General features: G+C 40.3%; 1 protein-coding gene across 1 annotated transcript in view; it reads left to right on the top strand.

Moving 5' to 3' along the window:
- The window catches only part of RAB2A (RAB2A, member RAS oncogene family), a 73,820-nt gene extending 59,667 nt beyond the window's left edge, over positions 1-14,153 (top strand). The window contains exons 7-8 of the mRNA XM_055431579.2: positions 11,769-11,837; positions 13,883-14,153. Of these exons, the coding sequence (XP_055287554.1) occupies positions 11,769-11,837; positions 13,883-13,978 (165 nt within the window). The 3' untranslated portion in view covers positions 13,979-14,153. The remainder of the gene's footprint in view (positions 1-11,768; positions 11,838-13,882) is intronic.
- Positions 14,154-14,639: the final 486 nt, after the last annotated feature.

Raw genomic sequence — 14,639 nt, 5'->3', positions numbered from 1 at the left:
ATGATTATCTCTGTAGAAGTTCCAAGAATTTGTTGTTGTTTAGTCTCTCAGTCGTGTCTGATTCTTTGTGACCCCCAGGACTGCAACACGCCAGGCTCCCCTGTCCTTCACTATCTCCCTGAATTTGCTCAAACTCATGTCCATTGATTCATTCATGCCATCCAACTATCTCATCCTCCTCACCTTCTCCTGCCTTCAGTCTTTCTCAGCATCAGTGTCTTTTCCATTGAGTTGACTCTTTGTATCAAGTGGCCAAAGTATTGGAGCTTCAGCTTCAGCATCAGTCCTTCCAATGAAAATTCAAGGTTGATTTCCTTTAGGATTGACTGGTTTGATCTCTTTGCTGTCCAAGGGACTCTCAACAGTCTTCTCCAGCACCACAGTTCAAAATCATCAATTCTTTGGTACTCAACATTATTTATGGTCCATTTCTTCCATAGTGCATAACTACTGGGAAAACCATAGCTTTGACTATACAAACCTTTGTTTTCAGAGTGTTGTCTCTGCTTTTTAATGTGATGTCTGGGTTTATCATAGCTTTTCTCCCCAGAAGCAAGCATCTTTTAATTTTATAGCTGCAGTCACCATCCACAGTGATTTTAGAGCCCAAGAAAATAAAGTCCATCGTTTCCCCATCTATTTGCCATGAAGTGACGGGACCTGTTGCCATGATCTTTGTTTTTTGAATGTTGTATTTTAAGCCATCTTTTTCACTTTCCTCTTTCACCTTCCTCAAGAAGCTCTTTAGTTCCTCTTTGCTTTCTGCCATTAGTGTGATATTATCTGTATATCTGAGGTTGTTGATTTTTCTCCTGGTAGCCTTAATTCTAGCTTGTGATTCATCCAGCCCTGCATTTTTCATGATGTACTCTGCATATAAGTTAAATAAGCAGAGTGACAGTATATAGCCTTGATATATTCCTTTCCCAATTTTAAACCTGTCCATTGTTCCATGTCTGATTCTACCTATTGTTTGACCTGCATACAGGTTTCCCAGGAAGCAGGTAAGGTGGTCTGGTATTCATATCTCTTTAGGAGTTTTCCCACAATCAAAGGCTTTAGCGTAGTCAGTGAAGCAGAAGTACATGTTTGTCTGTAATTCCCTTGCTTTCTCTGATCCAACAGATGTTGGCAGTTTGATCTCTGGTATCTCTGGTTCCTCTGCTTTTTCTAAATCCAGCTTGTACATCTGGAAGTTCTCAGTTCATGTACTGTTGAAGTCTAGCTTGAAGGATTTTTAGCATTACCTTGCTAGCATGTGAAATGAGTATACTTGTGTGGTAGTTTGAACATTCTTTGACATTGCCCTTCCTTGAGATTGGAATGAAAACTAACCTTTTCCAGTCCTCTGGCCAGGGGATTTACAAAACAAACTAGAGCTAATAAGTTCGTTCAGCAAGTTCATAGCATACAAGGCATATTTTTAAAATCTACTGTATTTCTATATATCTACAATGAACACCAAAATTTAAAATACAGTATCATCTGTAATCACACAAAAAGGGGACTTCTCTGGAGGCACAGTGGATAAGAATCCACCTGCCAAAGCAGGCGACACAGGTTTGATCCCTGGTCTGGGAAGATTGCACGTGCCATGGAGCAATTAAGTCTGTGTACCCCAACTACTGAGCCTGTGTTCTGGAGCCCGAGAGCTGCAACTGCCGAAGCCCACGGGCCTAGACCCTGTGCTCTGCTGCATGAGAAGCCACTGCAGTGAGCAGCCTGCGTGCCACACTCTGTTTCCTCCTTCTCTTTCAGAGCTAGTTTCCCAGTCTGACTTTGGCCATCACAGCCGGGGTCTTGCTGGACCTCCTAGTTGCCTCACCTAACAAATCTTTTCTCTTCTTACTTTTAACAGTCCCTGGGGAGTATGTGATACTTCCGACCACTCACTCTTCTATAAACTTCCTTTTTTCTTAGCTCATGATATCATAATCCTTTTATCTGTGCCTCCCAGACTCCTTTACTGTCTTTTTTTTTCCATGTTGAAATTATCACCTGAATCCAGGAACACCCTTCTTAGGCTGTGTGTCCAGCTCCACTTTGAGCGCTGCTGCCCCTTCTCTCCTCTAGTCTGCGAAGTCCCCTCTCCTGTATCCAGAGCACCCCTTCCCTGCCTCTTCACACGCAGTCACTGTGTGTTGCTCTCCACGTGTGTATTACTATTTCTGCCTGTTAATTTAGGTATCTCTCACACTGTCCTCTTCTATGATCGCTTCCTAACTGGACTCCCATCTTCATTTTTCAGTCCTCCACACTCTTGCCTATAACACCTTTCTAAAAAAGGAAAATTGAATCTCACTCTCCAGCTTTATTAAAACCCTCCAGTGGTTCCCCCCCAAGCTTCAGAATCAAACTCCTTGGCTTGGAAGACAGGCCCTTCATTTGCCAGTCCTCCCCTCCTCGCTCTTCATGTTGAACTGGGAGTGCATCCACAGAAAGTGTTCTCGGCACTTGAAATGCCCCGTTTCCAACCTGAGCCTTCAAGGATGTTGTCAAGTCTCCTTCCTCCTCATGGAATGCTGTGACATGGGACACACACACCCCGCCCCTCCACCATCACCCACCATCCACACAGTCCCCCTTATGTGCTCGTTTCTCTGTGCTTATTCATTCCAGTGTCATTCTGGTCACGGCTTTATCTTCACACTCTCATGAATCTGTCATGATTCTTGTTTTTCACGTTGGCTCAACATAAGGACAGAATTCCTTGAAAACCTGGACCATCTTTTTTCTTGGCATCTCCAAGTGTCTCGCACAGTTTTTCCCCCACACAGTAGATAAATGTGTGGATGGTTAACTATTGACTTAATTTCTTTAATCCCTCTCCTCTCCCTGCAGTATTTAGTCAGCTTCTGCTTTGGTCCTGCTTGTTAATGTGTAGGTAGAATTCTGTCCAAACCCTTCTTTGCCCTAAGTGTTCTAAAACCTGTGAGATTCTTGAAAACACTGATGAATAGACTGCTTCTCCTTTGGTTGGGAGCTCCCTCTGGTAGCTACCTGAAGAGTCTTTGTGGTTTGAAAGGGTTTTTTAGACCCAGGAATAACTGCCTCAAAGATTACAGCAGGCGAGAGAAAGTACCCCTTCCCAGAAGCAGCAGGCCAACTTTCTAAAGATGTCCAAATGCTCTAGAAGTGATATATTTGCTTCTATAATTCCTACCTTGTTTTTCTCTTTGTATTTCCTCTCTACATTAAAATTTCTTTTTCTCAGAGTTGTAATTACCAAAACTTGACATTATTGCATTCCCTCTAGGACCCAGAGGTGATTGTGTCAATGAAATATTATTTGTCAAAATGTTGTCACTGCGTCAGATATTCTTCCCAGTCTCTTAGCCATTTGATGGGTGATTTTTCCCTATATTGATCAGTTTTGCTTAAAGTTAAGACTGGAAATTTGTGGGAAACCAGAAAAAACATAAATGTGAAAAAAAATCAAGGCAAAAGTTTAGTAATTAAAAATATCTTAAACTATTGAAAAATCAGGGCTGGAAATTCCTGATTTAGCTACTAAGGTACTAAAGATAAGAGCCAAGAAGATAACTGAAAATACAGCGTGCTAACCCAGAGACAGATTGTAGTAATCTGCCAGGCCATCTAACCTGAAGGATCAGTGGATTTCTGTGTCTTGGGGGAAGCACGTGATGATAAGACTTCAGCAACTAAGACCAGTTTCAAGGCCTCTTGTTAATACTGGTGTCCTCTCCTGGTACTTGGAGATCTACAGACTGAATTCAGAATGAGATGACACCTTCCTTGCCTTGGGCTGTGTTGTAAGTGGTGGAGCAGGTGTTCTGTAGAGCTGGAATGTGGGTGTAAACTGAGGGGTTTCTGCCCCCTTAGCCCTGTACTCAGTATCGTGAGTTCCACAGGACCGTTCATTGCAGTTCAGTCGCTCAGCTGTGTCCGACTCTTTGTGACCCCATGGACCGCAGCACGCCAGGCTTCCCTGTCCATCACAAACTCCCAGAGCTCACTCAAACTCATGTCCATTGAATCAGTGATGCCATCTGACCATCTCATCCTCTGTCATCCCCTTCTCCTCCTGCCTTCAATCTTTCCCAGCATCAGGGTCTTTTCCAGTGAGTCAGTTCTTCACATCAGGTGGACAAAGTATTGGAGTTTCAGCTTCAGCATCAGTCCTTCCAGTGAATATTCAGGACTGATTTCCTTTAGGATGGACTGGTTTGATCTCCTTGCAGTTTAAGGGATTCTCAAGAGTCTTGTCCAGCACCACAGTTCAAAAGCATCAGTTCTTTGGCACTCAGCTTTCTTTATGGTCCAGCTCTCACATCCATACATGACTACTGGAAAAACCATAACTTTTACTAGACAGACCTTTGTTAGCAAAGTAATATCTTTGTTTTTTAATATGCTGTCTAGGTTGGTCATAGCTTTTCTTCCAAGGAGCAAGTGTCTTTTAATTTCATGGCTGCAGTCACCATCTGAAGTGATTTTGGAGCCCCCAAAATAAAGTCTCTCACTGTTTCCATTATTTCCCCATCTATTTGCAATGAAGTGATGGGACCGAATGCCTTGATCTTAATTTTCTGAATGTTGAGCTTTAAGCCAGCTTTTTCACTCTCCTCTTTCACTTTCATCAAGAGGCTCTTTAGTTCTTCTTCACTTTCTGCCATAAAGGTGTTGTCATCTGCATATCTGAGGTTATTGATAGTTCTCCTGGCAATCTTGATTCCAGCTTGTGCTTCATCCGGCCCAGATTTCTAATGATGTCCTCTCTACAGGGCTTTTCACTGTAAATCTGACCTGACCTTAGCAAGCTTCCAACATCCCTCTAGGGGGGTTTAGTGTAATAAATGTTTACTGCTTTCTTCCAAAGATTAAAAGGTTTCTCCTCTTTCCCCCACCCCCAACCCCATTTGGCCATCATCCTAGGGAACTTCAGGAATGATCAGAACCAGACTAACTTTTCAAAGTTACATCCAATTTCTCTACTTCTAAACCAGGGAAATTCACATTTCTGAAGACAGTAATGCTGCTATGTGCATGTCACACACTTAAACACACACAACTCTATAGATCACCAGCTCTCGAGGCTTTCCCATCAGCAGTAGTGTTCCATGTGTCTAAAATAAACTTTACATTCCCTCCTTAAAACCTGATTCACGACATACCCTTCCATCTCAGTCACTTAAGCCAAAAATGGAATCATCCTTAAACATCTTATCATCCTTTCCCTGTTCTTTATCAAGTCCTGTTAATTTCTCCAAAGGAGATATTAAGTTTGGTCTTTGCTTTCTATTGTGGTTGCCGCTGTTATAATTTGTCAGGCCTTCACCACTTACCTTGATTATTGTCCAAAACTCCTTACTGGCCTTCCTGTCACCAGCCTTGCCTCCTCTTAACTCCTCCTCTAAGCTACCCTCTGATTTTGTCCCCAGACTTCTTCCCTTTTCAGAGTTCCATGGGCACCTCTTTATCCTCATCTCCCATGGCTCACTGTCCCCAGCTTCCATGTTAACTAAGCTTAAAATCTGCCCCTCTGTGCAGAGGGGTCTTTCCTCCCCTGGTTTTTCTAATAAATGAGTGGGAGCTTGCTTATCCTTCAGGCGTTCGCTCACAGGGTTTTCTCTCTGGACAGTGTTTTTTACCAGTGGAAGCAGTCATGCCACATTACCCTTCTAAACAACTGTTGTGGAAGTTTCTGTGCTGTGTTCCAGTCTTGGGTTTACATCTGTCCTGTGTTACCACATCCTTGAAATCAAAACATGCATATACCTGAGTATGTAACTGCATGCTCAGTGCCTGGTGTAAATCAGGTATTCAGTACGCTTATTGAATGGAAGAACCAAGTTAACTACAGATTTAAATATATCTCTGTGTTATAAGTAACACAAAAACAAACTTAGCCATCCAAAACAACTTCTAGCTAGCTAGAAGTTTTTTTTAAAGGATATGAGAAGTGTGTGCGTTTTATGTTCAGTTTTAATGGCCACATAAGCAAAATAAATGAAAATTCCTTTGAGTTGTATTGAAGATAAGAGATCCTAATAAAAAGTATAAATGTGGGCAGGATCTTCATCCTGCTTCTGCTCCAGTGTTGCCTGCCTCTTCTTGGGCAAGTCGTTTCTCCTTTTGCAGCTCATTCTGTGCTGTCTGTACAGAGAATTATTACAGGTCAGTAGATTCAGCAGCTGTTCTCTCTTCTAATAGAACACAGGAAACTGGATGAAAGAAAGAAGAGCAGAACAGCTCTGCTGTGGAATAGGGACTGTGCCCTGGTTCTCCTGCCACTGGTGGCCTCCTTCCTCACTCATCTCCCCAGGGGTGGCCCCTGTGGGGTGTCCATGAAGCACAGTTAGAAGTCATTGTGTGTGGGAGGCCTCTCCCCTTGAAGCTAAAGCAGATAGAATCAGTCACAGAATTTGAAGAAGCTTCATGTGCAAACTGCCCCATCTTGAAATCTAGTCTGATGTCCTTTTCACAAGACTGTCCTGTCTCTGCATAATATCATAGTCTTATCTCAATTCACTTTCTTCTTGAGGGCTCACTGTGTACACATTACCTTTTGATACTTAAGTTTTATTTAATCAGGATGTTTTAATTCACTGGGGGTTCTGCTCCTATGTACCTGTTTCTCCTGTGGTTCCCAAAGCTATCCCTTGCCCTCATATCCTTGTGGTGGTGGGAGCTGCGCCAAGGTGTACCTACAAGCCAAGTGCTCGTCTCTGCTTAACCTTCTTCCTCCAACAAGTCTGTGGCGTAGGCATCATTGTGGCCCCCATTTTACAGAGAGGTTGCATGTGGTAAGAGGCGACACTGGCCTTTGACGCCCCCCCAAGCCTGGTTCAGAGCCCCACCTTCTGTTCTGCTCACAAGCTTACAGGTACAGATTTAACCCACAAAATTAACTTCCTCATTTTTACACATATTTTGAACTTCTTTTCAGAAATGAGAACCTATGTAAATCACTTAGCATAGTGACCGACCCATACAGTAAATACTTGGTAAATATGGGTTAATATAAAAGCTTTGGCAAGTGAACACCAGTATTGTCCATGGCATTGATTAAGCAATGGAGATGAGAATTCAGCAACACTCGAGTTCTTTTTCCCAGTTCTCAGGGAGAACCGAAGAGTCGCTTATTTTACAGGGTACTTTGCTCTTTAACATCTATTCTAGATGTCTAAGTAAAACTGATATACTTCTATTTATTTTGAATTCTCACCTAACAGATGCTGTAACTTTTATCTAGCCACCAGGTGGCAGCATGTTACACAAGGAAGTAATTTAAGTGTTACTCTGTTGTAGACTATTTATTTTCAATATTTTGCCTTAAAAACTGTAAAACCCCTAATAAAAAGAAACCATGATTCCGTGTTCCCCTTTGTGCTCCCTCTTGTTGGCTGAGAAGGCACTCTGGGCGCACTGTCCACAGCCGGCTCTGTCCCCATCCTGCCCTGCACACACCCTCCCTCTGTCAGTCAGGGCAGAGCGTTTACCTTTCCTGCATCTGCAGCTGAAATATCAGCACTTGTGCTGAGATCCTTTTGACTAAACTGGTTCACTTCAGCAGCAGTAGGATCTATCTACATCGTCCTTATCCCCGAACCTTTCATCCATACCCCGAGAAGTACCAGCTCAGTCAACAATGGAGTAGGTGCCCTTGGATAATGGCCAGGTGGTAGGTGGGATATACACTTTATTTTTTTGTGGTTATGTGTATTTTAATTTGTGCTATAGAAGTCCCTGAAAACTTAACCTCAGTAAGGCAAGGTATTATCAAGCATCACTCAGGTAACTACTGCCAGGGGTTGAAAGATTAGTGTCTGAAGTGGAACGCAGTTAATGGCTAATAAAGGTAAGGAACTGGACATGGCAATTAATCAGAGGGGAGCAGAGCCGGGAGCTAATGGGAAACAGAGAGAGTTGGGCTTCAGGTGCCGGCGTGGGCGCTGCATGGGAGGCCAGGCCTCGCCAGGGTAGGTTGGCTGCAAGGAAATCTGTTTATGCTTCTTAACCATGGCTCTGCCTGGATTGTCTCACAGGCCTAGTGAAACCCTTTCACATCAGTTTCTCAGCAGGTTTGTTTTCCTGTCCTGTAACCTTTTATTCAGATTTGACTGTTTGAAACATGGAATAGAGATGAATGTTACATTTGTGGTTAGGGTTATTTTCTGACTTAATGTGTCGTAGAAAGCTGCAATGATCTTTAGGATGTCATGTTTTCAAAGTATTATGTTAATTAACCAGTGCTGAAAATTTTCTGGAGTTCCGCCATCATCATGCTTCATTTTTGTGAGAGTAAGGAAATAACTATTCCAGGTAAGTTAATTGCTACACAGCCTTTCCCTGGTAACATTGAAATCTGTAAGAATGATGAAGGCATTTCAAAAATGTGTTTTGTTTTACGTTAAACAGCAAATCCTGAGCCTTTCTCCTTGATGACTTGGGCCATCTTGCTCAACACGTGGCCTCTTCCTTCAGAAGCTGTGAGCCGGGTCTGTGCAGGCCCACGGCTCCGCAGCCAATCCGGAGCATGGCTTGGTCCCTGATGCTGCGCATGCGCATCCCCACCAGCCACTCAAGACACACCCTTCTCACTCGCTCGCTTTCCCAGTCGTCTTTCCCCTCCTTATCATAATTTGCTTCGGTAGCCTAGGGAATAGAAAAAGTAAAACTAGTTAAGATGATGTCTAAAATTGGAAGGAATTTCAATTTAAGACTGTCCTATTAAAGCATAAGCTTTAGGGAATTCCCTGGTGGACCAATGGTTAGGACTTGGCGCTCTCACTGCCGGGGCCCCGGGTTCAATCCCTGGTCAGGAAACTAAGATCGTGCATGCTATGCATTGCAACCGAAAAAAATAAGTAAAAGGCAAAACATGAGCCTGGTATAAAGGCTTTGTAATGATTTAATGTTAATTACTTCGATTTTTTTTTTTTCTGTGTTCTGGAGGTATTTCAGACTATTACATCTGTTCCTTAAAAATATATATATATGAAGGGGTGGGATGGAGGGAGGTTCAAGAGGGAGAAGATATGTGTATACGTATGGCTGATTCTCGCTGCTGTATAGCAGAAGCAATGTAAAGCAATTATCCTCCAGTAAAAAAAGGAAAATATATATGGAGATTGATTTTTAGTGACTGGAGTGAAATGAGCAATGAAAGAAAATTCTAGTCAATTACTATAACAGATATGTTATCTCTTGTCTTTCTGAGTTTTGAAATGCTTTGCAGCTTTAGTGGACAGTTACTATCTGTGGCAGACAAGGCTCTTCTCTTAGAAGTTTTATTTTATCTCTACTAAACCTTAACAGTATTTGGTTAATGTGTCATATTTTGGAACTCAGTTTCAGTGCATAAAAGAGGTATACTACTGCCTACATCTGTTACATTGATTTTAAACTCTTAAGGTATCATTAAAATTGATCATTAATCATTTAGTAACATATTAACTATTAATCATTGCTATGATGTAAATGAAACAATCCATTTATATAGTATCCTCTCTGTAATGTGCTGAAAGAAGTGGAAAATATTTTTCAGTGTCTTTAATATGTATTCAGAGTTGGATGACAAGTAAATGCAGTATTGTCCAAATAGTATTTCATTGAGATGATGGTAATTATAAAAGATAACTGTTATATTTAATTATAATTGAGTTATTTGCTTATTTTTCAGATATAAAATACATCCTATGTCCATTGGGTGCAACTATTCTTGAAGGTGCTTGCTTAACAAAGCTTTGTGTACTGTTTAAGTGATAAAATTAGTAGTGATTTAGAAAATTTAGCATAAATAAAAATGTAGCTTTCTTAAGCCAGTTTTTAAAGTAATTCATCAACAGATTGGAAAAAAAATAAATTTATTTACATCCATTGGCATGTGTAATGATCTTCATAATAAAAATGCTTGTTTATATGACGTTATAGCTCATTTATGCGACCTTGTGGTTCTGTCTGATGTTCTAGTGAAATGTACACAGTGTGGGTGCCCTGAAAAGGATTCCAGCCCTGTGAATTTATGAATCTGTTGACTTCAATGTTTAGTTAGCCCGGCCATCACTGTAATTGACATGTTATTGGAAATAGAATTAGGTTTTCCCTTACTTATAAGGATAACCTCCATTTTGAGGAGTGTGAATCAATTCATGGTTGGCTGAAAGCCAATTTCTCCTTCACTTTAACTCCAATGCGCACACATGAAAAGCACATTGGCTTCCTTAGTGCCTTGTGAATCTGCAGTGATTAATTCTTCTCATTATTTTGCTGCAAGTTCTCATGACCCTCTCTGATGATTCGATCAGCCACTTAGAGCTGATGCATATTCATACCTCTGTGCCCCCGCCACTGTCGCGCACATCCCGGCACCGACTGGTGTGTTCTTGGTGCAGTAATTGAGCTGCAGGAGATTGATTACTCTGGGGAGCTGTAAGGCCTTTAAAGGTGAAAACATATCAGTCCTGTTAATTAGGAAACAAAAGCTCTGGTGGCAAGTTCAGCAGTCGGTTGTTTCCAGTGTAGAAAAGATGGAAGGTATGATGTGTTCTGCTCCATGGACCTGTTTACTTTTTAAATTTTGAATTGTATCAGTAGTAGTGGAGAACAACCTTCTTTTATGAATTTTCATAGAATGCTAATTGAATATAATATTAACACTATTATCTCTCAAATTTGGTGGTTTCAAAGCTGAGTTTGTATACATCTTCTGTAGCATTGGCAATAATGTGTAAAATATCTTATTATCTTAAATATAGGCTGTTTATGAATTAATTTAGTAGTATGCTATGTGGGAAAAGGGTGAAACTTGATTCAACATGGCATAGAAGCTGAACTGCCTTTATCTCTTTATAATAAGCACCCTTTGATCCTTTCCCTGCTGAACGGTATGTTAACTAACAGGTTGTCTGGCAAACAGGATCCTGTGTGGAACAGTGACCTCCAAGAATAAGCTAGTTATATCATGGGTGTCTATTCAGCTTATCTAGTTGATGTATTTTTCACATGTGTGCTGTTCTTATGTTTTGGTCTCCCCTTTCCCCAGCCATGATTTTTTTTCTTTTGAAATATAATTCACATATCATAAAATTCACCCTTTTTTAAAGGGTATGATTCAGTGGGTTTTAGTATATTCAGAGTCATGCGACCGTCTCCACTGTCTTCCAGAATATTTTCCTCACTCCATTCCTCCCTTCCCGTAATCCCTTGCAGCCAATAATTATTTTCCATTTGTGGATTGACATCTTCTGCACGTTTCACGTAAATGCAATCGTACTATGTGACCTTTCATATCTGACTTACTTTACTTCACAAAGTTCACCCGCCTTGTCTCATGAATCAGTACTTTATATTTTTAGGGCTGAATATTATTCCATTGTATGAGTTGCACCACATTTTTGTTTTCATTCACCAGCTGGTGAACAGGTGTGTTGTTTCTACTTTATGACTGACTGTGTCAGTTCCCACACGTCCTCGTCTTGTTCTGAATCTTAGGCAAGGCTTTCACACTTCACCACTGGGTCTGATATTGGCTCTGGGTTTTCTTAGATGTGGCTTATCGGGTTGAGGAAGTCCCCTTCAGTGTCTAGTTTGTTGAATGCTTTTATTATGAAAAGGTGTTGGATTTTGTCAAATGCTTTTTCTGCAGTTATTAAAACAACCATTTGATTTTTGTCCTTTATTCTATTGATATGATGTATTACATTGGTTGATTTTCTTATGTTGAACATTGTGATATTTTATAGACCTTTTTATAAAATGTGGTTGTAAATAATTTAAATTAACTTCTCTATCTTATATTTCAGGCATTTATTAATACAGCAAAAGAAATTTATGAAAAAATCCAAGAAGGAGTCTTTGACATTAATAATGAGGTATAAATATATAACTATAATTGGCTAATAATTAATCTAGAATTGAATTTTAATTACTTGGAGTCAAGAATTTATATTTTTAAAAATTCCTAAAATGGATCTATGCTGTCAGTTAAACATTAGGTTATAATCATGTAATTGAATGTTTGTTGTATGTTGTTTAATAGCTGAATCTTTATGTTTTGTAAAGCATCAGTTTATCTATGAAAACAGATTAAAGTAAGTGACCCTATCCATTTATTGCAAACAGTGCAAAATAATAGAAATCCTCCAAAGAGAAGAAAATCCACTTTCATCCACACATCCATATGGTGTCGTCTGCTTTGGGGAATAATTTCCTAGTGTGTAAATGTGCATGTGCAATGTTCCTAGTGCAGGATGCTCTCTCTGTTGTCTGGTGCGGAAGAGGGAAATGCCCAATTTGGAAATTACTCCCAGTTCAGCATAGCATGTTTTCAGGAGACCGAGTTAATACATGTAATTGGCAGTTGGCGCTGGTTGTTTTGTTTTTGTGGGTTGCTTTTCTTTTCTCTCTTTTTGTAAAATTATTCTGAGCCAGATTTGATCAACGTGATTAGGATAAAATATAAAAATTTGAAGCAGATAATTCAGAGTGTTTACCAAAGGCCATCATTTTGACCTAAATTCCCACTATGCATTTATCCCTATTTATTTTAGAATTTTTATGTAAGCAGGTATATTATTTACTTTTACATAAATGTTTTTGCCAGTCCATGGTAGGATCTCTTGCTTCCGAGAGAAAACCCCTTCTGCCTTCCCCAGGTGCAGTGAGGAAGGCCCTGTGTTGGGAGGACATTGTGTGTGTGTGTGTGTCTCTGTGTGGGTGTCTCTCTCGGCCAGGACACAAGAGGCTCTTTTTATTTTTATTTAGCAGAGTATTCTTTGCTAAAACAAGCAACAGTTCACCCAAGGTTTCCAAAAAGTACTTGATTTTTTTATTTCTTTTAATCTGTAGTGATAAAGTTTAATCTGTAGTGATAAAATTTCTATGGCAGTAGATCTTGAGTTAATTTCGCAGCGACACCATTCAGAGACTAATGCCATATAAATTGAACAGTAATTGGGCCTCTATGAAAAAGGGCACGTTCATTGTGTCTGGTTTCATATAGTAGCTGACTGCTTTACTGTGCCTGGTGCGGCTTTGATTGTAACGTGCTGTCAGGAGCCAACAGGCCGTGCGATTTATTTGGCCTACTGCCAAGTCTGACTCCTTGATTCCTCAAGAAGTTGCTACCAGCCCAGAGGGGGCAAAACCAATGAGCCATAGGGCATGCTTTTTATTAAAGAGGAGTCAAAAGAGCGAAAAGAAACCACATCAGCTGCTGTCAATACTGAGCCAGTGCCAGAAACCCCAAGGCTACTACTGTTGCAGAACAACTGCCAAGCACTATAAATCTGAGATTTACTGTGACGTCAAGTTTCCTTAAGAGCTTAATTTCTGAAGCTACTGTATTACTTTTCTCCGTGTGTTGTATTTTTAGGTAAAATCCACTTGAGGGAGTGAGGGTTAAGACATAAGTGTGAGTTTGATGAATGAAAGAACCACTCTGTGTGTGGGTTCCTGGCAAGCTGCCATGTCTTTGGGGATCATAGAAATTATTGATGACACAGAACACTCATATGCCCTTAGCCTGTACAGCTGATTCAACATGGAGCAGAAACGCTGTCTAGAGGAAAGGTTGTCCGTTGTGTGAGAGCGGCATAAGATTTGCACATTTTCCTCCTTTAATGCTTTAGTTTTAAACAGTCTCTCCATTGTGAGAATTCCCTTAAAAGCAGCACTCTGGTTTCTGTTAACCTAGTACCCGACCATGATAAGGAATTGTCTTTAGGAATATTTCCACAGTATTACTTTAAAATGAAGAAACATTCCTTGAGAGATACTGTCCTAATTGTTGCCAAAAATTTGCTTAATAGATGTGTTTTTAAAATATATTTTAGTTGTTTGGTAATATCGTACCATTAAGAAACCAAAGGATTTCTTAAACTCGACCTTTATATTATCCTTTTCTCTTTTATTGCAGGCAAACGGCATTAAAATTGGCCCTCAGCATGCTGCTACCAATGCCACACACGCAGGCAGTCAGGGAGGACAGCAGGCCGGGGGAGGCTGCTGTTGAGTCTGTCTGTACGGTCTCACTGCCCGAAAGGGGCTGCTCACCTACCCTTTCACCCTCTCCTCCCGCTCAGCTGAGACATGAAACTATTTGAAATGGCTTTATGTCACAGAAGACTTTAATCCTTCAAATTCTTGTATAACTTTGAATAAATGGTTAATGTTCACTTAAAAAGACAGATTTTGAAGATTGTATTCATATCTATTTGCATTTGATTTCTAGGTCAATTGATGTGATTATTTTTGTTAAATGTTGTCTCGTGCCCCTACCTACGAACTGAATTGTATGAAACACTACAGAGTCATCCTGAGTATTTTAAATCAGTTTGTGGAGTTAGGTTTCCCCACATGCGTGGTTACCTAATGTTTAATATTATAGAACTGTCCTCAAAAGTTTGTCAATTTTCAAGGCTCTAAGGAAAACAGAAGGACTCTTTTAATTCTGTATTTATCATTTACTTTCTGTATATATAGTTTAATAACCTGCTTGGGTGTAATTTGCCAAGCTTGAATTCTTTAATGCATTTGCATAAATTCTATACTGTTTAGAGCTTAAAGCTACAGAAGCATTGTTAGGAATTGCTTGGACACTGAATTTTAAAACTTTTTGACATTGTTAACAAGCATGTTCATTTTTCCTTGTACTCGTCCAAGAGAAATATGCT

Source organism: Moschus berezovskii, chromosome 16 (assembly GCF_049115385.1).
Source record: "Moschus berezovskii isolate FMDL1 chromosome 16, NW_MosBer_1.0, whole genome shotgun sequence".
In the NCBI taxonomy this organism is placed as follows: domain Eukaryota; kingdom Metazoa; phylum Chordata; class Mammalia; order Artiodactyla; family Moschidae; genus Moschus; species Moschus berezovskii.
The sequence above is the reverse complement of the archived record's forward strand: the minus strand, read 5'-3'. Positions and strand labels throughout refer to the sequence as shown.